We start from the raw sequence: 27,545 nt of genomic DNA, 5'->3' as shown, positions 1-27,545 counted from the left end.
CACCACGGACACCGTAGATATACAAAGAATTATTGTAGAATACTATGAAAAACTTTATGCCACTAAATTCAACAACCTAGAAGAAATGGATAAATTCCTAGAACAATACAACCTTCCTAGACTGAGTCAAGAAGAAGCAGAAAGCCTAAACAGACCTATCAGTAGAGAAGAAATAGAAAAAACCATTAAAAACCTCCCCAAAAATAAAAGTCCAGGCCCTGACGGCTATACCAGCGAATTTTATCAAACATTCAAAGAAGACTTGGTTCCTATTCTACTCAAAGTCTTCCAAAAAATTGAAGAAGAAGCAATACTTCCAAACACATTTTATGAGGCCAACATAACCCTCATACCAAAACCAGGCAAGGATGGCACAAAAAAAGAAAACTACAGACCAATATCTCTAATGAATACAGATGCTAAAATACTAAACAAAATACTAGCAAATCGAATACAACATCATATTAAAAAAATAATACATCATGATCAAGTGGGATTCATCCCAGAATCTCAAGGATGGTTCAACATACGTAAAACGGTTAATGTAATACACCATATCAACAAAACAAAGAACAAAAACCACATGATCTTATCAATAGATGCAGAAAAGGCTTTCGATAAAATACAACACAATTTTATGTTTAAGACTCTCAACAAAATGGGTATAGAAGGAAAATATCTCAACATGATAAAGGTCATATATGATAAACCATCAGCTAACATCATATTAAATGGCACTAAACTGAAGGCTTTCCCCCTTAAATCAGGAACAAGACAGGGTTGTCCACTCTCTCCACTCTTATTTAATGTGGTACTAGAGGTTCTAGCCAGAGCAATCAGACAAGACAAAGAAATAAAAGGCATCCATATCGGAAAAGAAGAAGTAAAGGTATCACTTTTTGCAGATGATATGATCCTATACATAGAAAACCCCAAAGAATCCACAAAAAGACTACTAGAAACAATAAGCCAATACAGTAAGGTCGCAGGATACAAAATTAACATTCAGAAGTCAATAGCTTTTCTATATGCCAACAATGAAACAACTGAGAAGGAACTCAAAAGAATAATCCCCTTCACGATTGCAACAAAAAAAATAAAATACTTAGGAATAAACATAACAAAGAATGTAAAGGACTTATATAATGAAAACTATAAACCATTGTTAAGGGAAATCGAAAAAGATATAATGAGATGGAAGAATATACCTTGTTCTTGGCTAGGAAGAATAAATATAATCAAGATGGCTATATTACCCAAAGCAATATACAAATTTAATGCAATTCCCATCAAAATTCCAATGACATTTTTTAAAGAAATAGAGCAAAAAATCATCAGATTTATATGGAACTATAAAAAACCCCGAATAGCCAAAGCAATCCTAAAGAAAAAGAATGAAGCTGGGGGCATAACAATACCTGACTTCAAACTCTATTATAGGGCCACGACAATCAAAACAGCATGGTATTGGCAGAAAAATAGACACTCAGACCAATGGAACAGAATAGAAAGTCCAGAAATAAAACCACATATATATAGTCAAATAATTTTTGATAAAGGGGCCAACAACACACAATGGAGAAAAGAAAGCCTCTTCAATAAATGGTGCTGGGAAAACTGGAAAGCCACATGCAAAAGAATGAAACTGGACTACAGTCTCTCCCCCTGTACAAAAATTAACTCAAAATGGATCAAAGATCTAAACATAAGACCTGAAACAATTAAGTACATAGAAGAAGACATAGGTACTCAACTCATGGACCTGGGTTTTAAAGAGCATTTTATGAATTTGACTCCAATGGCAAGAGAAGTGAAGGCAAAAATTAATGAATGGGACTACATCAGACTAAGAAGTTTTTGCTCAGCAAGGGAAACTGATAACAAAATAAACAGAAAGCCAACTAAATGGGAAATGATATTTTCAAACAACAGCTCAGATAAGGGCCTAATATCCAAAATATACAAAGAACTCATAAAACTCAACAACAAACAAACAAACAATCCAATAAAAAAATGGGAAGAGGATATGAATAGACACTTCTCACAGGAAGAAATACAAATGGCCAACAGATATATGAAAAGATGCTCATCTTCTTTAGCTATTAGAGAAATGCAAATCAAAACGGCAATGAGATACCACCTCACACCTGTTCGATTAACTGTTATTAGCAAGTCAGGTAATAGCAAATGTTGGAGAGGCTGTGGAGAAAAAGGAACCCTCATACACTGTTGGTGGGAATGTAAAGTAGTACAACCATTATGGAAGAAAGTATGGTGGTTCCTCAAAAAACTGAAAATAGAACTACCTTATGACCCAGCAATCCCTCTACTGGGTATATATCCCCAAAACTCAGAAACATTGATACGTAAAGACACATGCAGCCCCATGTTTATTGCAGCATTGTTCACAGTGGCCAGGACATGGAAACAACCAAAAAGCCCATCAATAGATGACTGGATAAAGAAGATGTGGCACATATACACTATGGAATACTACTCAGCCATAAGAAATGATGACATCGGAACATTTACAGCAAAATGGTGGGATCTTGATAACATGATACGAAGCGAAATAAGTAAATCAGAAAAAAACAGGAACTGTATTATTCCATACGCAGGTGGGACATAATAGTGAAACTAAGAGACATTGATAAGAGTGTGGTGGTTACGGGGGGGAGGGGGGAATGGGAGAGGGATAGGGGGTGGGAGGGGCACAAAGAAAACAAGATAGAAGGTGACAGAGGACAATCTGACTTTGGGTGGTGGGTATGCAACATAATTGAACGACAAGATAACCTGGACTTGTTATCTTTGAATATATGTATCCTGATTTATTGATGTCACCCCATTAAAAAAATAAAATTATAAAAAAAAATTAAAAAAAAAAAAAAAAAAAAAAAGACACAGATACATAGAAAAAAAAAAAAAAAAAGAAAAAGAAAAGTCATCAAGAGTGGAAAGAATGAAATAAAACTATCTCTATTTGCAAGTGACATGACCTTACATATAGAAAACCCTAAGGAATTCACTATAACATTATTAGAACTAGTGAAGGAGTTCAGCAAGGTTGCAGGATTCAAGACCAATATGCAAAATATGATTGTATTTCTATACATTTGCAATAAACAATCAAGAAAACAATTGATTTACAATAGCATCAAAAAGAATAAAAGACTTAAGAATAAATTTAACAAAAAAGTGAAAAACTATACTCTGAAAACTACAAAATAATATTGAAAATTAGAGAAGATCTAAATAAACAGAAAAACACACACCATGGTATTTGGATCAGACGACTTAATGCTGTTAAGTTGGCAATATTCCCCAAATCGATCTAAACAGATTCAATGCCACTCCTGTCAGAATCCCACCTGCCTTCTTTATAGAAACTGATAAGTTGATACTAAAATTCACATATTGCAAGTGTCCCAATAGAGTCAAAACAGTATTAGAAACGAATAATAAAGTCAGGACTCATACTTCCCAATTTCAAGTTACTACAAAGCCAAAGTAATCAATCAACACAGGGCAGTACCGGCGTAGAGAGAGACATACAGATCAATGAAACAGAACTGAAAGTCCAGAAATAACCCTGTATGTCTTTGGTCAACTGTTTTTTGACAAGGATGCCATGAGCATTCAGTTCACGGGAAAAGGATAGCCTTTTATTTTCTTTTTTAGTTTTTGTTAATTTTAGAGAAAGAGGAGGAAAAGAGAGAGCAACAGAAACATCAATCTGTTTCTGTATGTGTCCTGACCGGGGATTAAACCAGCAACCTTTGCATATCCGGATCATGCTCTAACCAACCTGACCAGGGCAGTAGAGTCTTTTCAACAAATGGTTTTGAATGAACCCTTGCCTCAAATCATATTCAAAAATTAACCCCAAATTGATCAAAGACTGAAATGTGCAAAAGCTATAAAATTCTTACAAGAAAACTAGGAATCTTTATGACCTCAGATTCCGTAAAGAATTCTTAGATACAACAGCAAAACCAGAAGTCAAAAAGACTGAACTTCATCAAGAGAGAAACTTTGTGTCTTAAAGGACATTATCAATGAAGTGAAAGGAAAACTCGTAAGCTGGAAGAAAATATTTGCAAATCCTTTATCTGATAAGGGACTTGTACCTAGAATATATAAAGAACCATTACAACTCAATAATAAAAAAATAAAATAGACAAAAGATATTAATAGATATTTCTCCAAAAAGATACACAAACTACCACCAAGCACATGAAAACATACTCTATGTCATTAGTCACCATGGAAATAAAAATCAAAATCACACTGAGATGCCATTTCATACCTACCAGGGTAGCTACAATCAAAAAGTCAAATTATGCCTCACATGTGATGGCGCAGTAGATAAAGCATCAACCTGGAACGCTAAGGTCGCCGGTTTAAGAGCCCAGGCTTGCCTGGTCAAGTCATATACCAGAAGCAACTGAGTTGATGCTTCCCATTCCTCCCTACCCCTTCTCTCTTTCTCCCTCTTCTCTCTCTAAAATCAGTAAATAAAATCTTTTTTTTTTAAAGTCAGATTATATAAAAAAAAAGGTCAGATTATAACAACTGTTGACAACAATGTGGAGAAATTACAACCCTCATACATTGCTGGTAGGAACGAAAATGATACAGCCACACTGAGAAACATTCTGGCAGCTCCTCAAATTGTGAGAGTTAGCACCAAAACCAGGAATTCCATTCCTAGGTATATGCCAGGGGTCCCCAAACTACGGCCAGGCCCGCGGGCCACATGTGGCCCCCTGAGGCCATTTATCCGGCCCCCACCGCACTTCCGGAAGGGGCACCTGTTTCATTGGTGGTCAGTGAGAGGAGCATAGTTCCCATTGAAATACTGGTCAGTTTGTTGATTTAAATTTACTTGTTCTTTTATTTTAAATATTGTATTTGTTCCCGTTTTGTTTTTTTACTTTAAAATAAGATATGTGCAGTGTGCATAGGGATTTATTCATAGTTTTTTTTTATAGTCCAGCCCTCCAACAGTCTGAGGGACAGTGAACTGGCCCCCTGTGTAAAAAGTTTGGGGACCCCTGGTATATACCTAAGGCAGCGGATCTCAACCTGTGGGTCGTGACCCCGGCGGGGGTCGAACGACCAAAACACAGGGGTGGATGGCTTTAGGCGACCCCTGTGTTTTGGTCGTTTGACCCCCGCCGGGGTCGCGACCCACAGGTTGAGAACCGCTGACCTAAGGGAAATGAAAACATGTCTAAACAAAGAGTTGTATAAGAATGTTCATAGCAGTATAATTGCCAACAGGTGGAAAATGCCAAATATCCATCAACCGATGATTGGAAAAGTAAAATACTGTGCGTGTGTGTGTGTGTACAACAAAATATTATTTATTCATTAAAAAAATAAAGTGCGATGAATGCTTTAATAGAAAAACTTTGAAAACATTATGCTAAATGAATAAAACAAGTCACAAAGACCTCATATTATATGATTCCATTACATGATGTTCAGAACAGGCAAATCTAGAAAGACAGAAACACTGTTAGTGGTTGCCTAGAGGTGAGAGGGTTGGGAATGAAGGGGTGATGGCTCAAGAACACAAGGTTTCCTGTGGGGATTACAAATATGTGCTAAAATTAATTGTGGTGACGGATGTACAATTCTGTGAATATATTAAAAACTACTGAAATGTACACTTTGACTGAATTGTATGGCATGTGAGTTTTATATTAATAAAGCTGTTTAAATTTTTTAAATGGGTCCTGGCCAGTCAGCTCAGTGGTAGTGTTGGCGCAACATGTGGATGTTCCGGGTTCAATTCCTGGTCAGGGAACACAAAGGAAGTGACCACCTGCTTCTCCGCCCCTCCATTCTTCTCCCTCTCTTCCCCTCCCACAGCCATGGCTTGATGGTTCCAGTGAGTTGGCCCCAGGTACTGTGGAGGGCTCTGTGGCCTTCGCCTCAGGTGATAAAAATAGCTTGGTTGCTAAGCAATGGAGCAACAGCCCAAATGGGAAGAACATCACCTTTAGGGGGCTTTCCGGTTGGATCCTGGTAGGGATACATGCAGGAGTCTGTCTCTCTGCCTCCCCTTCTCTCATTTAATTAAAAAAATTTTTTTTATATGATAAATGAAAAAAGTCAAAAAATTTCAAAAAAGTATAAGGTGGAGAACCATTCTAGAATAGCTCAATTTAATGCCCTTCATAACAATATTATGTCTCAACTTCTGCACTACAAAGCTAGCAAATGTTCTAATTATCAAAGTACCCAATCAATGGCTTGATTTTAACTATTTTATGCCTTCCAAAGAGACAGAGTTGGCAACGGAGCATTTACCTTCCTTCTCCTTCCCTACAGTTAGGACAGGAACAGGCAACTCTTCGAAGCCTCTTGCCAGGCTGTACCTCTTGATCAGAAGCGGGCTGGCCTTGCTGCAAATGCACTTGTGTGAGTTGGTCAGGACTAACAGCACCTATCGTTGCATTAGCAATTCCTCCAACTGCTACAGTTACAGGAGCTATTGTAGCTTGTTGGACTTTTACTCCATCTTGTCCTTGCTGCTGACCTAAAAACAGGGAGGAAAGAAGTATTATAATGTTTTCTACTCAATAAAGAAAAACAGTAATTCCAATGTGAACATTATAAAGCTACCATATTTGTTCTAATAATTCAAGTACAAAGCAAAAGGGTTAATGACTTATACTATGCCAATCCTCCTAAAATATAGTATTTTTACTTTTGTAGCTCAGGCTGCCTCTGTCTGGTTGGTGAGTCTACATACATAAATCGTTTAACCCTCCTGTGGCTTAATTTCTCCACCTGTAAAATGAAGATAATAATACTTGCCACCTACCTACCTCACTAAAGTGCTGTGAGAACTCATGAGACATTATTTGAAAAGCACTTTGAAATCCTCAGATGAAAGATGCTATATAAATACAAAGCATTATTATTACCATTTCCACAGTAAGGAACATATTCATTCCAAGAAAATGAATGAAAACTAACTAAAATGATTAAGTTTTATGGACATTTCTCATTTCTAAATACTTCAAATTTAGCAAACATCTCTTTATTGATGACTGTTTTAAATTATGCACACCGAGTTAGTTTTTTAAAATGCAAAAGCACCCATGTTTATTTCATACTGTTACTATAAGCATAAAACACAACATTTAGGATAGATATTACTACTTTGTTCACTTATTTTAGATAGCTTAGACTTCACCTCTCAGGTCAGCACATACACCAACTTGGCTTCTTCACTTAAGGAAAAATATGATAAATAATACATAAAATGACAAAAAACAGCTATTTAGATGGTTTAAATTGATCCTTATGTGCACGTGAGTATCCCTTATAATTATCCTTTCTTTCAACACAGCCTACTTTCTCCCCAACTGGTGAGGGAATAGAAAGTATATGAATAGGCAGAAAAGAAAAAACCTGTTTATATAAGAATGCTCCCACCTCAGAGAATTGATATAAGGATTTAAAAAGTTAATTTTTACAAACCCCTTATCACACTCCTGGGCACATAACTGTTCGTTACATGTTAGCCATTGTTACTGCTGAAGAAAATCCAGCTGCAGAAACAAACACGTGAGTGCTGGGTATAAAATAAAAGGGCTTATTTTGAAGCTGTATATGAAGTACTTTATGCATAGCAACCAAGAAAAGACAATGGAAATTAGCAAGTGAGAAAACAGCACACATTTTCTAAACAAAATTAAACCTCTCGCTCTGCCAGCCAAAGTAAATCTCACACTCCCCTGTGTATTCACAGCACTTGATGCCTCTGGTAGCACTGAACGACAATACAAATAAAAATATGTATTTTGTCACTCTAGTAAGGATACACACTGTAGTTCTTCTACTAACGTTTAAATTTTTGTTCACCTCTGAAGTAAAATGGTATGGTAGGTAACGCAATGCCAGTCAAGTCAGAAGTTGTAAATTCACGTCCCCTTCAATGACTGTACCTGGAGGTTCAACACACCTCAGGACTTTTATTTCTACTGCTACCAGCCAAATCCGGTATAAGCCACAACCCCTTACCAAAGCCCTGTTCAAGTGTGCCTCCACCCCCCCAGGCCTCAGCATAGAGGTCTCTCCCTGCACACTCGGAGACTACCCGTTTCCTCGACTCTTAACAATGCTGACCTCCCTAAAATACCTGTCCCCTACCTAAAGAGTTACTTATGAAGATCAAGTTGATTTCCCAATTGGTAAAGGCTTTGTAAATTGTAAAGCAATACATACTATATTTCCCCATGTATAAGACGCACCTTAATTTGGGGGAAAATGTATTACTTAAAGTTATTGAACTCAAGTTTTATTTATCATAAAATTCATCCAACTCCTCAAGCGGAAAATGCAAGTAAAAAAAATCTACAACCACTATATAAGATACACCCAGTTTTTAGACTTCAAATTTGGGGGGGCATCTTATACATGAGAAAATACTGGTAAATGTAAAGTATAATTATATATACTATGCTTCATTGTAGCTTTTGAGCACATATAAGTTTTATATATTGACTAAAACCAGATCCCTTAAGGATAACCTGGACCATGCAAACTATTCAAACTACTTGTGTATCCAGAAGCCCAGTGATACATATACTCCCTGCCTACCGCAAACCCTGCACTGCTAGAAACAGGAGTTCTATCCGAACCAGCACCATACACAGTCTTTACAGCCTGGTCCCTATGGAGTCACAGGTATTGTAAGTGGGAGAATATTCTTTACATCTCCTGAAGTCATGAGATATTTCTGATCATAATTTTTCCAGCTACTGGTCATACAACAGTTGGTCATTCCTTTCCCATTGCAATGATACTTAAGAAACCCTTCATTATATCAAAAAACTGCACAAGAGCCCTGGCCGGATAGTGTGGCTGGTTGAAGCATCAGCCTGAGGCAGAGATGTTGCCGGTTTGATCCCCGGTCAGGGCACATACAGGAGTAGGTTGATGTTCCTGTGTGTGTGTGTGTGTGTGTGTGTGTGTGTGTGTGTGTCTCCCTTAAATCACTAAATAAAAATTAAAATATAAAAAAATAAAAATAAAACAGCTAGAGATCCCTGGCTGTTCACTGTCCTCAGCTCCCATGACCATCTCCTCAAGCTCCCATACCATAAGCATTTATTTAATACCTAGACCACTTGGGAAATTACTTGAATGAATAATATAAAGCAAATCTATTTGAGTTTATATAGTGAAGCCTGACAATTCTCTTGACTTCTTCACCTAGATGTCACAAACAATTCAAGTTCAACATACCTAAGTACGACTGTGTTTCCACTGCTACCAACCAAGTACAGGCCACCAACCTCCTTACCAAAGCCTCCAAGGCCCTGCTCAAGTTTAACTCCTCCACCCTGAATACAGGGTCTGAAACAAATGCGTGGGTAACACGAAAAGAGAGGGGAAAGTAGGAAATAAATATTCTGGTCTGGGACTACGGCTATCTGGGTGTGCATGGGTGAGGGTGGGGCAAAACAATTTAGATAATCTCATACCATACACAGAAATAAACTGCAAACACGTTTCTATTTTTAAAAGAAACTAAACATAAAAAAACCCACCAAACTATAAAACAAAACAGAACAACAAAAAAGTATTAGAAGAAAATACAGAAGCAGCACAAGGCCTTTTAGCACAAAACCCCAAAGACAAAACAAAACAGTGATATATTTGACTATGATCATAATTTCCAATTTCTTCAGACAAGCATACAACCACACCTACTCACTGCTTAGGTCAAACCCTGGAGTAATCTGATTCCCATCTTCCTATAACAGGCTAGTACCTACCCTGCTGACCGCTCCTTCCAAATCAATCTACCATTAAAGCCTTCTCCCCCCACCTTCCCTGCTTGCACCTTCCAAGCCTCCACTTCCTCTTGCTTGATCACCACAACAGTTTCCTAGCTGGTCTCCCTGCCATCACTGCCCTGCTTTATAAACTGATTCTTAACACAGCTCCCAGATGACTCATTCTAAAACCTAAATCAGATTGTGTCATTTCCCTGCTTAAAATCCAGCAGGTTCAAAATAGGTACATGTGTTTTATAACTGTGCTTTTTACACATAGGTAGGAAATAAGGTTATCTACTAGAATTGATCAGGAGAAACAAAAACTGTTAATTTCTATAACATAATACCTGCCATGGAGGGCTAGCGGAACTTCTCACTGTTCTGAATAATTGTGAAATAATTCTTAACTCAGCCTATTTAGGTTTATTTATTTCCTTTACAGATTAAACTTGGGAGTCTGTCTAAACAAATGTCTAAGGGCCTCTGAAAATATATACAGGAAAGAATATATGTCTCTACATTGCCAATAAATTTCAGCAAATAACAGTCTGTAGCAGACTTTGGTTTGCTTTAGAATCTGACTTAAACAAGGAAGCTGTACATTCCTAAACATAAAAAGATAACCAGTTATGTCTACGGCTGGGGCGGGGTGGGGGGGGACAAGAAAAACCGAGAAGAGACGGTTAATGCGTCTGGGATTTCTTTATGAGGTTACACAAATGCCCTAAAATTAGACCAGGGTGATACCCTGCACACTCTGTCAATATACTAAAAGCCACTGCAATGGAAATGTTAAATGGCTGAACTGTATGGTATATTAATCATACTTCAATAAAGCTTTTCAAAAAAAAGGTAACTAGAAAAAGAATCCTACTTTTGTTGGTTCTAGATCTCAACTAGTGGTTCTCAATAAAGGTAATTTTGTCTTCAGGGGGTATGTGGCAATGTCTGGATATATTTTTGGTTTTCACAACTTGGGGAACTACTATTGGTATCCATCCAGTGAGCAGAGACCAGGACACTGCTACACATTTTACACGGTACAGATACAGAATATCTGGCCTAAAATGTCAATATTGCTGACAATTACAAACCCTGCTTAAACTGAATTTCCAACTAACTAATGATCATGGCCCTTATTTATTCGTATCATTATAAACAACCATAACTAATTTTGAAATTTTTGAAAAATCATAATATGGTAATTTGTATGATATCTATAAAAACTATAAACTATATAAGTCTCCATAAATAACAGAAACTACACAACTGAATTAACATCTTTACAAAGACAGTAATATAAATTTGGAAATAGGCTTTGACAGACATATGACTTGCACAGACTCCACAGTACAGTGGTAATAAAAAGAATAATATCGCAAGTTTAGAAATTATATTTATTAATTATAAAATATTGCTTTATCTTATTTAAGAGCCGTAACTATGTGTTTTCTACAGATGAACTGTAAACTGAAAATATTAAGAAACAACTGAGTGCTCTCTGCACTTCCTAAATGAAGGTGAACCATATTAGCCAATAACTTCCAGGACTATTTACATACCATGGGTCATGTTAATTTGTAAACCAATACCAAGCTACTGAGGAGGCACACAGTTTAGCAATCTACAGATTAAACAGAATTCTGGGGTCAGGCAGATCTTTCTTTGAGTTCTAATTCTCTCTGCAGTTTCTTCTTTGAGGACCTAAAAATGATGGGGATTAACTGAGACAATGTATATAATACACTTAGCACAATATCTGGAATATTATAAACACGTAAGAGGAATATCAGTTAACTCCAATCTATAAGAAATTATACAATTTATTAAGTACAAATACTTAACAACAGCCATTCAGATTTCCACAAATCTTAGATTTCTGGATGAGAATCTAAGTATACAAGTGAAATTTATTCATTCAACAAACATTTCCTGAGTACCTCCTATGTACTCAACACTGCTTAGCTCACAGCTAAGTTTGTTCAAAATCTACCTCACTGATATGGTTTGAGATGGTTGTAACTTGACTTGAAGATCTATCTATCTATCTATCTTTCTAAAATGTTTTTTAAAAAGCAGAGCAGTCATCACAGGGATAATAAATTTCCCAGAAGAGTCATACCAAGATTTGAGGACTGCTGAAAAAAATCAGCATATAAAACTGTTTCTGGTAAGAACATTAAATACATTAACATATTCACTGCAAAAATAATTTTCTCTATAGAATTTTAGATGTAAAAGTACAACTGAAGTTTAATTTTAAGATGCTCTTCTTGCCTGAGTAGTGGTGCTCAGTGGATAGATCACTGAGATCGCTAGCTTGAGCGTGGGGTTGCTGGCTGGAGCACGGGAATCATGAACATGACCCCAAGGTCGCTGGCTTGAGCCCAGGGTCACTGGCTCTGTTTGGCCTTCACCCATCAAGGCACATATGAGAATCAATCAATGCACAACTAAAGTAGAACTACAAATTGATGCTTCTCACTCTCTCTCTCCTTCCCTGTTTCTCTCTCCCACCCTCTCTTTAAAAATCAGTTTTAAAAAAATGCTCTTCCTGAAGAAACCCAGTGACATTTTTAATGTTCAATATAGAATATGGAAAAAAGTGAATAGTAAGAATTTATCACTATCTATCTAGAACTATCATATTTTTTAAAACCACTAGAAAGTGACAATACTCTATTTATTAGAAAGATAAACTCTATGGTAGTAGAGGCAGCTTCAATCCCACAGAGAATACAATCCACCATCAAGTAGCACATTAGGTCCTTCCACTTCACACATAGCCTGTTGAGACAGATCATTACTCCAAAAGACTGCCTGTCTCCTGCTGCACTGACTCCATGCTCAAAAACTAATTTTGATTATTATTGGTTTCTCAAGAACTTTGACACCAGGAATAGAAACTTAAGAATACTCCAGTGCCTGACCAGGCAGTGGTGCAGTGGATAGAGCATCAGACTGGAACACAGAGGACTCTGGTTCAAAACCCTGAGGTTGCTGGCTTGAGCGCGGGCTCATCCAGCTTCAGTGCAGGGTCACTGGCTTTAGCGTGGGATCACAGACATGATCGCATGGTTGCTGGCTTGAGCCCAAATGTCACTGGCTTGAGCTAGGGGTCACTTGCTCTGCTGTAGCTCTCCCTTCAAGGCACATGAGAAAGCAATTAAATGAACAACTAAGGTGCTGTAACAAAGAATTGATGCTTCTCATCTCCCTTCCTGTCTGTCTGTCCCTATTTCTCTCTCTGACTCTCTCTGTCTCTGTCACAAAAGGAAAAGAACATTCCAGTAATTGCAAAGATTTCACTCTTAGCTTATAATACAAAGAAAAACAAAAATAGTATTCTAGTTTATAAATCGGCCTCTTGTAAAACATGACTTTATAAATCAATTTGTCTAAAATTTGAACTTGAAGGCCCTGGCCGGTTGGCTCAGTGGTAGAGCATCGGCCTGGCGTGCAGGAGTCCCGGGTTCGATTTCCGGCCAGGGCACACAGGAGAAGCGCCCATCTGCTTCTCCACCCCTCCCCCTCTCTTTCCTCTCTGTTTCTCTCTTCCCCTCCCGCAGCTGAGGCTCCATTGGAGCAGGGTTGGCCCGGGTGCTGGGGATGGCTCTGTGGCCTCTGCCTCAGGCGTTAGAGTGGCTCTGGTTGCAGCACAGCATCGCCCCCTGGTGGGCGTGCAGGGTGGATCCCGGTTGGGCGCATGCGGGAGTCTGTCTGACTGCCTCCTCGTTTCCAACTTCAGAAAAATACAAAAAAAATAATAATAAAATTTGAACTTGAAAACCAGTTTCTAAATCATAGCTTTATTTTGACACTATCAAAGAACACTTGAGGGAAGCCTTACTCTAAAACATGAAAACTATCTCCCCCTAGTAAATACAAATATTCTACACACAAACACTTCAATAATGCAGTAAAATATAAGTAATTTAACTTAAAAGCAGGTTGACAACTTTTAGAGTTTTCTTAAGCAAATATAGTTTGCAAATTTATGCAAAAACATACAAAATATGCACTGAGTCATTACAATTAAATGTGCCTGTATAAGAAATCTGAAAAGGCAGTGGTAGCAACTCCCAAACTAATGTCCCAGACCCTGGCAATTCCCTAGCACTTCATGGGGAAGTTAACAGACCTTCATAAATGCCTACTTTTAAAAATGTATGGCACTGACTGGCTCTTAAATAAGTTTAAGTATTTAAGTGTGGCCAAGTCATTTTCTAGAGCCCATGTTCCAAAGAAAATCTTATTTCTTAACTTGCACCAATACTGTTTCTACAATTTTACCACTGGAATGATGATGTTTTCAATGATAAAAATATCTGTTAGTGGCCCTGGCCGGTTGGCTCAGCGGTAGAGCGTTGGCCTGGCGTGCGGGGGACCCGGGTTTGATTCCCGGCCAGGGCACATAGGAGAAGCACCCATTTGCTTCTCCACCCCCACCCCCTCCTTCCTCTCTGTCTCTCTCTTCCCCTCCTGCAGCCAAGGCTCCATTGGACCAAAGATGGCCCGGGCGCTGGGGATGGCTCCTTGGCCTCTGCCCCAGGCACTAGAGTGGCTCTGGTCGCGGCAGAGCGACGCCCCGGAGGGGCAGAGCATCGCCCCCTGGTGGGCAGAGCATCGCCCCTGGTGGGCGTGCTGGGTGGATCCCGGTCGGGTGCATGCGGGAGTCTGTCTGACTGTCTCTCCCCGTTTCCAGCTTCAGAAAAATACAAAAAAAAAAAAAAAATCTGTTAGTGTATAATAAAAGTTCACATTTCCCTTCAAAATGATTGGTTTACAGAACATTACTATGCAATTCTCAGGGTTACAAATTAGCCATGGGCACACAAAATTACTTAACTCGTATATATTTTTCCTCCTCATAATTTAGGAAGGACTGACACACAAATAATTAAATGTATAGTATAAAGCAATCCCAGTGCAAGTACTCAGTACTGCCACACGCGTTCAGTGAGTGCCTCCCCCGGGTTAGGAACACACAGATAACTCAGTCAAAGCAAAGGCATACACTTCTCTCCGACTTCCAGTCATTTCTATTTATTCTGGCCTTTATCTGAATTAAGGGTCACTTTTCTCAATTCTTTGTCCATATAGGGAAAAGTTTATGTTGTAGAAATCCTTCCCAGTAGGCAAATGACAAGCCCCAGAAGAATCCGGGTATTTCTTTGAAACAAAATTGGGAAAAATTTTTTCTAATTTCCTCACATTTCATTCACTATTTAATGAAGGATGGTAAAAAATATCAAAGGAAAATCTGATTATTTGTAGGTGGGATTTTAAGACCTACGTAGTTTTAAAACTGTAATGCTGTTCCAGTCCTTTAGAACACCACAGGCAGTCCGAGACTGATGTGGTCTCTACCGCAGACTTCCCCCTATCGTCGGGGCTCTCACTGTTGGAAAATGACATGTATTAAAGTTGTAATCACTGGAGCCCTGGCCGGGCGCTCAGGTGGCTAGAGCGCTGTCCCACTGGCCAAGGGTGCACGTTTCATCCCCAGTCAGGCACGTACAAGAGTCCACCAATGAATGCATACATAGGTGAACAGCAAGTCGTCTCTTTTCTCTCTCCCTTCCTCTCTCTTTCTCTTTCTCAAATCAATAAATTTACTGATTTTTTAGAAAGCAGAGAGATGGGGGAGGGAGAGAGACAGAGAGAGAGAGAAATGGTTGGGGGCGGGAAGCACCAACTCGCACAGTTGCTTCTCGCATGTGCTTTCATCAGGCAAGCCCAGGGCTCCGAACTGGCGACCCAAGGTTCCAGGTCATTGCTTTATCTACTGCGCCACCACAGGTCAGGCTTAAAGTCAATAAATTAAAAAAAAATTTTTTTTAAGACATTAAAAAATGTTTCAGTAACTTGAACTGTCTACAACTGGAAATCTATGGTTTTGAGGAAGGGAAAATGAGTGCATAATCAAAGCTGGATTTTAGGAAAACCCTGGAATGGCAGCTGTGTGACAGAAAAGCTACAGGCAGAGAAGCCAATTTTTACCTTCTAGAAGATGACGAGGCCCAGAAAAGGAATACTGGTAATCGAAAGGAAAAACTGGATACAATAACAACTATGCCTGACCTGTGGGGGCGCACTATCGGATAAAGCGCCAACCTGGAACGCTGGGGCTGCTAGTTTGAAACCCAGGGCTTGGTCGAGAAGCAACTATAACAATTAAAAGCTACCAGGATTGATACTTCCCACTTGCCCGCGCCCCTTTCTCTTCTCTCTCTCTCTCTCTCTCTCTTTCTCTCTCAAATCAATCAATAAAGTGTTTTAAAGCAAGAATTATTATAATAAGTAGCTGCTAGCACTTAGTGAGAACTTTTCTGTATTCTAAGCACTGTGCAAAGCATGTTACATTAGTCCACTTAAGTAATATTGATTATTGTGATTGTACAGTTGAGGACACTCATATCTAAAGAAACACTTGATCAAGATTTAAGTGACAAAACCAAGAACTGCATCAAGGTCTCATTCCAAGGTTTGGGTATAAAACTACAAACAGTTAAAAGCTGTTATCAAGTCAGATAAGAAGGCTGGTCTGGGTCACAAGGAGAACCCAGCAGGGGATGTAGGTTTGGAAACAAAAATCAGTAATGTTTCCTATAAAACAGGACCTTGGCTCAAACTCTGTCATCAATTAGAACTGCTCCACCTCCCAGATGGCAAGCTTTGCTGGCACTGCCTCTTCTCTGACCCCTCGTTCAACCTTCTGCCATTCCTCCCCCCAGTGCTTGTGACCATCACCTTCATCCTGTCCTTGCTCTCTAGTCCCTGATTGGACCCACACTCTCAAGCCAGCACTGCTCTGGCTTCATTGGCATTCTTTACTAATCCTTTGTTTGCCTCTCTGAACTTCTGACATACCTGGTGGTGATTCTCTTCAAAAAACAATTTGACTTCAGCTCCTACTACTGCTTCGGAAACATGCTCAGTTTGCTCCTTAACCTCCACCCTGTCTCCACAGTACTTCCCTCTCCACCACCACCTTCCTTCCAACCAGATCGGCGCCTGTCCTCCATGTCCTCACTGTGCAATCTAAAACCTAAATTTCACCAGGACACTCCACTTCATAAAGTCCCGGACAGGTTCCCACAGCTTTCAGGATGGCACTAATCTCCTTACACTGGCAGGCAGGGAAAGAACCTCCACTTCTTGGCCCCTTATCATCTGACCACAACACATGAACTCCTGGTCTGAAAGCATGAAACTCACTGTAGTTCCCTGATCACTTTCACATTTTGCTATTACACGACTGACCTTTTGCCCAGAATATCCTTTCTACCTGAGCTATCTCCTATCATCTCCTCTAGAACCCTTCCTCACAAACCCTCCCCTATGATTATGTAGTACACTTCTATGTGCCCACAGAAGACAGGTCCTTCTACTTAAAGCACCATCACACTATAGCATACCTAATCTGTTCTCTAATCCCCAACATCCTTGTTCCAATCATATATACATGTTTTTTAAGTGAAAATGGGAGATATAGAGACAGACCCCACATGCCCCCTGACCAGGATCCACCCAGCAACCCCATCTGGGGCCGAAGCTCTGCCTACCAGGGGCCTCTCCCAACCTAGCTATTTTTAGCAGTGCCTGAGGCAGAGGCTCCATGGAGCCATCCTCAGCACCCAGGGCCAATGTGATTGAATCAGCTGAGTCATGGCTGCAAGAGGGAAGAGAGAGAGAGAGAGAAAGAGAGAGAGAAGGGGGAGGCGGGGGAGAAGCAGATAGTCACCTCTCCTGTGTGTCCTGACCGGGAATCAAACCTCAGACTTCCACATACTGGGTCAATGCTCTAACACTGAACCAGCCAGCCAAGGCCTATATATATTCTTTAATACCTTCTTCAGTATTGTGTGTAGATATGAAGCATGGTACTTGGCAAATAAAGGCCCTCAGTACACATTTACCAAATGAATATAACCACAGTCTTAAAGAGCCTTTCTCAGATCCCAAGATACTGTCTTTCTCTTGTTTCTATCAAACTTTTCCAAAATGTATCCTACATATGCTCGGTCAATATTTTCAGCACTCGTCAATTTAAATGCTTTCAGTTTTGCTGTAGCATTTCTCCACCCTTCCCCCTCTCTTTCCTCTCTGTCTCTCTCTTCCCCTCCTGGCCAAGGCTCCACTGGAGCAAAGTCAGCCCAGGGGGCTGAGTACAGCTCCAAGGCCTCTGCCTCAGGCGCTGGAATGGCTCCAGACGCAGAGCATCGCCCCCTGGTGGGCATGCCAGGTGGATCTCAGTCAGGCGCATGCAGGAGTCTGTCTGAGTGCCTCCTCGCTTCTAACTTCGAAAAAATACAGGGGAAAAATAAATAAATAAATAACACACACACTAACACACACACTTACTTTATTAGGGCTGTTCAATACTCAGCCTCTAGCCACATGTGGCTGTTAGCGATTGAGCTGTGGTTAGAACACATGAGGAAATAAATTTTTAATATTAATTAATTTTACCTTAAATAGTCACATGTTGCTGGTGGCCTTCATATTGAACAGCACAGTTCTCACATCTTATCAAATGATTCAAACACTACATCCAATGAACTTCTCTCAACTATCACTCTCTAAGTCAGGGGTAGTCAACCTTTTTATACCTACCGCCCACTTTTGTATCTCTGTCAGTAGTAAAATTTTCTAATTGCCCACCAGTTTACTTTATAAAATTTATAAAGCAGAGTTACAGCAAGTTAAAGCATATAATAATAATTACTTACCAAGTACTTTATGTCGGATTTTCGCTAAGTTTGGCAGAATAAATCTTTATAAAACAACTTACTATAGTTAAATCTATCTTTTTATTTATACTTTGGTAGCTCCGCTACCGCCCACCATGAAAGCTGGAACGTCCTCTAGTGGGCGGTAGGGACCAGGCTGATACCACTGCTCTAAGTCATCTTCTCAACATTCAACACTCTTGAGATTCCTCTTAGCTATTGACATACCACCCTGATTCATCTTATCTCTCTGATGCTCTCACTTTCCTTAACTTTCTTCTTTTGTCTCCAAAACAGAGTGTAACCCTAAGGCTAGTTCTCATTCTTGCACTTCAAATTCAAAACTGTTTCCCTCATCAATTTCACATACTGTGATAATTTCAACCATCATCTCTATGTAGAAGACTTCCACATCTAGAATGTCAACTCTGATCCCTCCTTTCAGAATCAATCTCCAAACACAGAATGGATTATCCCCAATGAAATGTTATACTACTAACTCAAATTTAACAAATATTCAAATTTAGGTTCATCACTTTCTTTTTCTCAATGTCATTTCTTCTAATGGTACAATTTCTCTCATGGTCACCTAGGTTCATACTCTAAAGAATTAATCTTAAGTCCTGGCTGACTACGTCAGTTGGTTAGAGCATCGTCCTCATACACCAAGGTTGAGGGTTTGATCCCCAGTCATGGCACATACAAGAATCAACCAATGAATGCATAAGTGGAACAACAAAGCTCCTTAAAATAAATTTTTTAAAATTACCTTTAAATTATTTTTCCTCTCTATATTCATGCACTGAATCCTGTGAATTGTTTTTATTTGTTTTATTTTTGTTTTTTTTTTACAGAGACAGAGTCAGAGAGAGGGATAGATAGGGACAGACAGACAGGGATGGAGAGAGATGAGAAACATCAATCATCAATTTTTCGTTGCGACACCTTAGTTGTTCATTGATTGCTTTCTCATATATGCTTTGACCATGGGCCTTCAGCAGACCGAGTAACCCCTTGCTCAAGCCAGCGACCTTGGGTCCAAGCTGATGAGCTTTGCTCAAACCAGATGAGCCCACACTCAGGCTGGTGACCTCGGGGTCTCGAACCTGGGTCTTCCGCATCCCAGTTCGACGCTCTATCTACTGCGCCACTACCTGGTCAGGCAAATTGTTTTCTTAAAGTATTTTGAATCAAACACTTTATACCCAAATTCATATTTCCCATTATATCTCAACTGACTCTCTGGTCCCAAATTGATTTCCCTGTTGCTCCTATGTCTGCTAAAAAATAAAACTAAAATAGCACTTTATAAATTAAAGTTTCCTTCCCCTAACCCTCCAATAACATGTTCACTCTCCCTCGATGCCCTGTCACCTGTCCCTGGTCTGACACTGTCATTCTAGAACGAGACTCTACTAACCCTGCCAACCTCATCTTCCATCATTTCTCTCCAAGTCTCCACTAACTTAAATCATCTACCAATTCTTTTTAACTATGTAAAGCATATTCCAGCCCCCTGTTTTGCACCTGCTGTTTCTTTACCTATACCGCCTTCTTTCTCCATGCATGGTTTTTGGACTTTCCTTCAACCATCAGTTCAAGCCTCCTAGGCTTCATGAAACCTTTCATTTCTGCCCTGCTTCTAAGTGACTTCTTCCTGTTCTCAATTTCAGTATCACTACCTTTTACCATTCAGTTTGCTTTTGGCATATGCTACTCTATTATTACTAATATATACTATCTTTAATTAAGGAACTTTCTGGCTCCTCAACTAAAACAGAAGCTTTTAGAAAGTAAGGACTGTGTCTTATATCATCTTTATGTCCTAGGAACTTGGCTTGTTTCTACACTTAATAGGAACTTAGGGAATAATCACACACAAAAAACAGATATGTAGCTGAGAGGGTGCAAGTAATACAAAAAAGAGAAAATCAGCAACCAGGGTCACCAACAACTAAATGGGTAAAATAGGAACTAAGAAGGGAAAAAGCAATCTGACGTGAGAGCAGAGAATACGGGCAAAGGCAATCACTGAATCAGGCACTAGTGTACTAACCATCTAAAAATAGCAACTCTTATAACAATAATAATCAATGACTCTTGGGATTTTTCTGTTTTACACATAGTTGATCCAAACAAGCAATGTTGAAAATAAATAGGTGAAATACAGGGTTTGTGTTTTATCTTTTTTTTTACCTACAATGGTATTTATTTCATGAAATCTTATCTATCAAGACAAGCTTGCCTGACCAGGCAGTGGCGCAGTGGAGAGAGTGTCGGACTGGGATGCCAAGGACCCAGGTTCGAGACCCCGAGGTTGCCAGCTGGAGCGCGGGCTCATCTGGTTTGAGCAAAGCTCACCAGCTTGAACCCAAGGTCACTGGTTCCAGCAAGGGGTTACTCGGTCTGCTGAAGGCCCGCGGTCAAGGCACATACGAGAGAGCAATCAATGAACAACTAAGGTTTTGCACCGCGCAATGAAACACTAATGATTGATGCTTCTCATTTCTCTCAGTTCCTGCCTATCCCTCTCTCTGACTCACTCTCTCTGTAAAAAAATAAAATAATTTTTTTAAAAAAATTAAAAAAAAAAAGCTAGTAGGTGAGTGTGAGGATTCCCAAAGTGTCAGAATGACAGTGTTAACTGGAGAGAAGTTTAGAGCTGATCTGTCCAGCCCTGAAAATACAGAACTGGGATTCAGTGCTACGCGGGTACAGTATGCCCTGTCAGTTCTTAGGGTCACAGCTTAAAATAGTGGCATAGTTCAGGGCCAAGAGAGGCTGGGCCAACACTGTTGGGCTGTCGTGGATCAGTTTAAACTCCATAGATGACTATTTTAAGCTACATCTTTAAACAGCAAATGGAGCAACCAGGAAATACTAGCTTTCTACTTTCAGGTGTAGATGAACTAGCCACAGATTTGCTCTAAAACCATGGAGAGGATCATTCTAACCATATAAGAACCATCCAACACCTGCTACCATGCAATTCAGACCCATCTTCAGTTACAAAGAATTCCGTTTTTCAGTTTTAGTCCTATCTTTTCACTTTCAATTAGCATGAAGAGATAAGAGCAAGCACACCTTTGAGGGGAAGGAGAATTTTTTAAAAATTATATTGACTTTCTTGAACACAAATAACATCTGGCATATTTAGGGGCAGAAGATTAGAACATAAACAAAGAAACAATTTTATTCAATTACATGATTTTACAATCTGATTTAACTTTTTTAAAACCTCATTTATTAAAGTGCAGTAAAATAAATATAGCCAATATTGTAATAACTATGTATGGTGCCAGGTGGCCACTGGAAATATCAGTACTTTGTGAAGTACATGATTGTCTAACCACTATGCTATACACCTGAAACTAATCCAAAATATCAATAATACTAAATGTAAACTTGAATTGAAAAAAAAATTTTTACACCTCATTTATAGAAATAAACTTTAAGAGACAGGAGAATTGCAGTGTATTTGATGGAAGAGACTAGCATAAATGATTTAAAGATGTGTACAGGCAATAAAAGGAATAAATGTCACTCTAAAATTACAATCAAACCCTTATTCTTTTAAAAAATGAACTCTACATTTCCTCTTCAAAATAGTTTTAAGAGCTCTTAAGTTTAACTATTTTGTCCTTTTAATTTCTTCATCACAATAAAGTGCCAAAAGGCCATGAATTTACAATACCTTTATTATTTTACAAACTAGTGATTTTTTTCATTAATTGCTCACAGCTAAGATATCTCAATATTATTTCCACATACGTGCATTTAACCATGATCTATGGTACCATATGGGAAATAAAAGTTATAAAATAAAAGAAACTAATAGATCCTGACTGACGTTGGTGCAGTGGATAGAGCGCTGACCTGGGATGCTGAGGTCCCAGGTTTGAAACCCCGAGGTCACTGGCTTGAGCATGGGATTATCTCAGTTCACAATATGACTATTTGATCCAGTCAAATTTAAGTTAAAAATACAAATACTGGAAAATGGCTAAAACAAAGCACTTAACTTAAAGCCTGTAACAAGTTTCTAAATTTGTAACACCAAAAACAAAAGTAAGATTAAGAAGAGCTGAGATTAGGCCTGACCTGTGGTGGCGCAGTGCATAAAGCGTCGATCTGGAATGCTGAGGTCGCCAGTTCAAAACCCTGCACTTGTCTGGTCAAGGCACATATGGGAGTTGATGCTTCCTGCTCCTCCCCCATTTCTCTCTCTCTCTCTCTCACTCTCTCTCCTCTCTAAAATGAATAAATTTTAAAAAAAATTTTTTAAAAGCTGAGATTAAAAAACCAGGTAAATTTTGGACATAAAAATATATGAATTCTACTATTATAAATAAGTTTATAAAAAATTAAATAATATTAAATTTTAGTTTTGCTAGATGAAAAAACTGTATCAATTAATTGGAACAGTTACTTAGCAACCAAACCAACTGCCACTTGGGATAGGAGAAAACAAAATTAACTTTATGACCTTATTCCCTTGAGAGAGGGAGGAAACAAGAAAAAATTGCCTACAGTTTCCTTCCTAATACAGAAGCTTATGACACTTGCATGCCTATGTGAGCCTCAAGGAGTTAGACCTGGGTTATCCTGGCTTTGCCAAGAACTACAGGTGTGAATTACATAAACACTTTGTTTATAAGTTTTTTCACTTATAAACAAAAAGAGCTGAACCAAAGATGATCTGTAAAGGCAGCTTAGAGATAAGACTTGTCATTTGCTGATGAAGTTAAGTAAAAAATTTTATGCACATACATCTCATTTCTACTGGATATTCACTGAACACTAACTCACCGTACACCAGCATTGCACTATATGCTGTAGATACAAAAATGGCCACGTAATAGAAAAATGAGACTGCAAAATGCTAAACACATACACATATTAATTTAGAAAAAAAAGAGTATACTTATAAAAATGAACAATAGTTGACATTTACTTAGTGTTCTGCATTTTACAAATCATTTTCACTTTACTCCACTTAATCCTTAGAAAACCCCTGTGCAGCAGGCAGTTTGCCCTCGTCATTTCACAGGCGATTATAACTGAGGCTCAAGAAAGCTAAAGGACATCCCCCCACTGTGGGCAGTAACTTGGAGACCTGGGAACAGAAGCCCAGTCGCGATTCTTGTCCACTGCTACTCTCAACAGCACCAAAAGCTCCTTCATTTTAAGTTCAACCTATAGTATTACTACTATGTAGGAACAAATTAGCTCCTCCTAACCACTGAGAATTGATTACTCAATGGCCTTTATTGGAACCATTGGGCTAACACATGGAAAGAAATATAAGATTCTTAATAACTAATGAAACATATTTTTTAATTTTTTTTTAAATGTTTTTACTGACTGTAGTGAGAGGAAGGGTGAGAGAGACAGAAACATCCATCTGTTCTTGTTTGTGCCCTGACCGGGAATCAAACTGACAACCTCTGTGCTTCAGGACAATGCTCTAACCAACCAAACTATATGGCCAGGCTACTAATGTACTTGTGCTACTTAAAGGCACAATTGTTTGGTTTTGGGTTGTTTTTTTCAACCCATGTATAACAACAGAGTGCTAGACCTGACAAAACCTTTTGAAGACATAATTTCCAAAACAGCTCCTTTATTTCACAGTACTCATGGTTATTAAACACATACTTTTAAAGGGGCTTTGATAAATTTAAGTTAACCTACCAAATGAAATCCAAGCAAATATTATATTAAAAATTCTTTTGAAATCCCTGTTTAAAAAAATTTGTTTATAATTATTTAAATTCTTCACAGAATAGTCATTCTGTAAGTGCATCTTAACCTTAGTGCAACCCCGCATCTAAAGAAGTACTTACTTCCCAAAGTAGCAGATAGAATTTGATATTGAATTCTATTTGTACCAACAGTTATAAGGCTGAAAATGGTGTTCTCTCTGCTTTAAAATCTCTAGCAGAAAATTCTAAAATTCCAGCAGATAAAGAAAGATACTACTGCTCTTAAGGGACCTCTCTAGGCTAAAAATCAGCTGCCATATTCTTCATCTTCTAAAATAAGAAGAAAGTTTTCTCTTTTGAAACTGAGACACAAAGATCCATCTAACTCTTCCAATTCTAAATTTCTAGATTTTACACTATTTTCCCTGGGACAGGCTGACCAGAAGTCTGTCATGACATGCTAAGATAATAAAACTGATAAGTAGGTTGGCATGGTTCTTGTAAAGTTGGAGAGCAAGAAGGCAAAAACTATGGCAAAACTCTTTGGTGTGAAGATCAGAAACTAGCTTTCGGAAAGGTTAGGAGGCAATGCTGGGTGAGAGAGCTCTCTGCAAAGTGAGCTCTGCAGTCCGTCTTCTCACTGGGCGGGCTGTGCTGCTCGTCAGCTGGAGCGGCTCTGGCTACACAAGCATTCTCCCAGGACTGCAGAGCAGCTGCTCTCTGACCAGGCGTCCTCCCTGTCTATATCCACTGGCAAGGGCGTTCTGAGTGGCCAGATGAGGTCCCAGATGGCAATCTGAATGCCCCAAGGTCTAGGGCCCTGGCCTCATCTTTGCTGCTGCTGAAGGCTGGGCATGTGCTTAGTTAAAAGGATGGTGGCAAATCAATTTCTTAAAAAATGTGAATCCTTACTAATAACTCAAATCTAGATGACTGATCTTCTTTAAAGGACAACAGCATTACATTCATTATTAGTTTTGGCTGCAAAGATTTTTCAAAACAAAAAGAAAACCTTATATTTTTAAAATCCTGACATATCTCATTTGTAGTTTCACTCCAAAAAATAATCAATCTGACTTAAAAACTAGAAATATTGTTAAAAATATTTTTACCCAAGTTTTCCTCTTGACTCACTGAAATAAAATTTAAGCTTAATTTGGCTTTGCACACATTTGTGCTTAAAATTATAGAATTTTAACACAGGACAGTAATATTTCAAAGATCTAATTTTACAAATACACACATACTCAAATATTTTATTGTAATAAGAGGAAAAAGCCAAGACCTCCGTTCCCAAGGGTGACACATACACTACGTAATGGTCGAGATAACCTGCACAGAGAGGAGCACAGAGCTCTTCCTTGTATGATAGATGTCACGATGACTTCTGTTCCTCCAAACTGCTTATGGAATGAAACATGTTTGCCTTCCAGTCTGAAAAGCAGACATGGTTAGCACTACCAGTTCAGATAGTTACCAAAAAATGCTTTTTAAAAAAAATTTTTTAATTGTTTGATTTTTAGAGAAAGAGAGGAAGGAAGGAAGAGAAGGAGAGAGAGGAGCATCGATCTGTTGTTTCACTTATCCATGCACTCATGAGTTGATTCCTGCATGTGCCCTAACCTGGGATTCAACCCACAACGTTGGTGCTCCAACAAAGCTATCCAGCCAGGGCCAAAGAGTCCCTTTTTTTTTTTTTTTTTTTGTATTTTTCTGAAGCTGGAAACGGGGAGAGACAGTCAGACAGACTCCCGCATGCGCCCGACCGGGATCCACCCGGCACACCCCCCAGGGGTGAAGCTCTGGCCACCAGAGGGCGTTGCTCTGCCGTGACCAGAGCCACTCTAGCGCCCGGGCTACCTTTGCTCCAATGGAGCCTTGGCTGCGGCAGGGGAAAAGAGAGACAGAGGGGGGGGGGGGGGGAGAGAAGCAAATGGGCGCTTCTCTTATGTGCCCTGGCCGGGAATCGAACCCGGGTCCCCCGCACGCCAGGCCGACGCTCTACCGCTGAGCCAACCTGCCAGGGCGGCCAAAGAGTCCTTTTAAAAGCACTGAAAGTTGTCTGCATTCTTTGATTTCAACAATCAAGTTTTCTTTGTGACTTGGGGTAAGGGTGGGAGTGTGAAGAGTTATGTTACCCTTTTAGAATTACAACAAAATGAATTGATATTCTTAATTACAGGGTTGGTTGGAAGAACAAGAAAAGTGACAGGTCCAAAGATATAGAATATAATCCCCTTATTCTTTTACTCAGTATGTTTATATAATGAGTAAAAGTATTTATGTAAATATACACACATATATAAACTTACAAACACACAAAATGAACTCAATCACCTCTTTTGCAAATATAGACTAAACTAAATATACCCTATTCTTAAATACTACAAATTTATTCTGGTGTATCAATCTCTTTGTAAAATGTGAATTGGGCTTTAATTTTCTTTGGTAGTTACTGTAAAAATGAGGGGGAAAAAGTCTTTCAAAACTTCATAAAGCCCTGACCGGTTGGCTCAACGGTACAGCGTCAGCCTGGCGTGCAGGAGTCCCGGGTTCGATTCCCGGCCAGGGCACACAAGAGAAGCGCCCATCTGCTTCTCCACTCCTCCCCCTCTCCTTCCTCTCTGTCTCTCTCCTCCTCTCCCACAGTCAAGGCTCCATTGGAGCCAAGATGGCCCGGGCACTGAGGATGGCTCTGTGGCCTCTGCCTCAGGTGCTAGAATGGCTCTGGATGCAACAGAGTGACGCCCCAGAGGGGCAGAGCATCGCCCCCTGATGGGCATGCTGGGTGGATCCCAGTTGGGCGCATGCAGGAGTCTGACTGCCTCCCCGTTCCCAGCTTCGGAAAAATGAAAAAAAAAAAAAAAACTTCATAAAAACTGATTTCCTTGGCTCCAAGGGTTTGTGATGAAACATAGTTGTGAAGCCAGATGGAAACTGGATTCTCTTCCCAACTACCCATGTGTGGTGGCGCAGTGGATAAAGCGTCGACCTGAAATGCTGAGGTTGCCGGTTCAAAGCCCTGGGCTTACCCAGTCAATGCACATATAGGAGTTGATGCTTCCTGCTCCTTCCCCCCTTTCTCTCTGTCTCTCTTCTCTAAAATGAATAAATTTAAAAAATAAAATAAAACAGCAATAATTTAAGACTTGGATAAAACAAAACTCACCTAGAACAAAACAGAGGCCCCAGGAGTAGAGGACATGTCTGTTTTGCTTCTCCAGGACCTACAACAGTGTGCTATGCAGTGGTAGTGGCAGATATTTATTATTTATTCACTAGACAACAAAAATAAAATC

General features: G+C 39.3%; 1 protein-coding gene across 2 annotated transcripts in view; it reads right to left on the bottom strand.

The window, feature by feature from the left end:
- SP4 (Sp4 transcription factor) overlaps positions 1-27,545 on the bottom strand; it is an 80,997-nt gene that overhangs the window by 30,952 nt on the left and 22,500 nt on the right. For both annotated transcript variants that reach the window (XM_066238550.1, XM_066238551.1), the window contains exon 4: positions 6,322-6,550. In XM_066238550.1, the coding sequence (XP_066094647.1) occupies positions 6,322-6,550 (229 nt within the window). The remainder of the gene's footprint in view (positions 1-6,321; positions 6,551-27,545) is intronic.

This window comes from Saccopteryx bilineata, chromosome 7 (genome assembly GCF_036850765.1).
Source record: "Saccopteryx bilineata isolate mSacBil1 chromosome 7, mSacBil1_pri_phased_curated, whole genome shotgun sequence".
NCBI classification, from domain to species: Eukaryota; Metazoa; Chordata; class Mammalia; order Chiroptera; family Emballonuridae; genus Saccopteryx; species Saccopteryx bilineata.
Note: the sequence above shows the minus strand (reverse complement) of the source record. Positions and strands in the feature narration are given on the sequence as shown.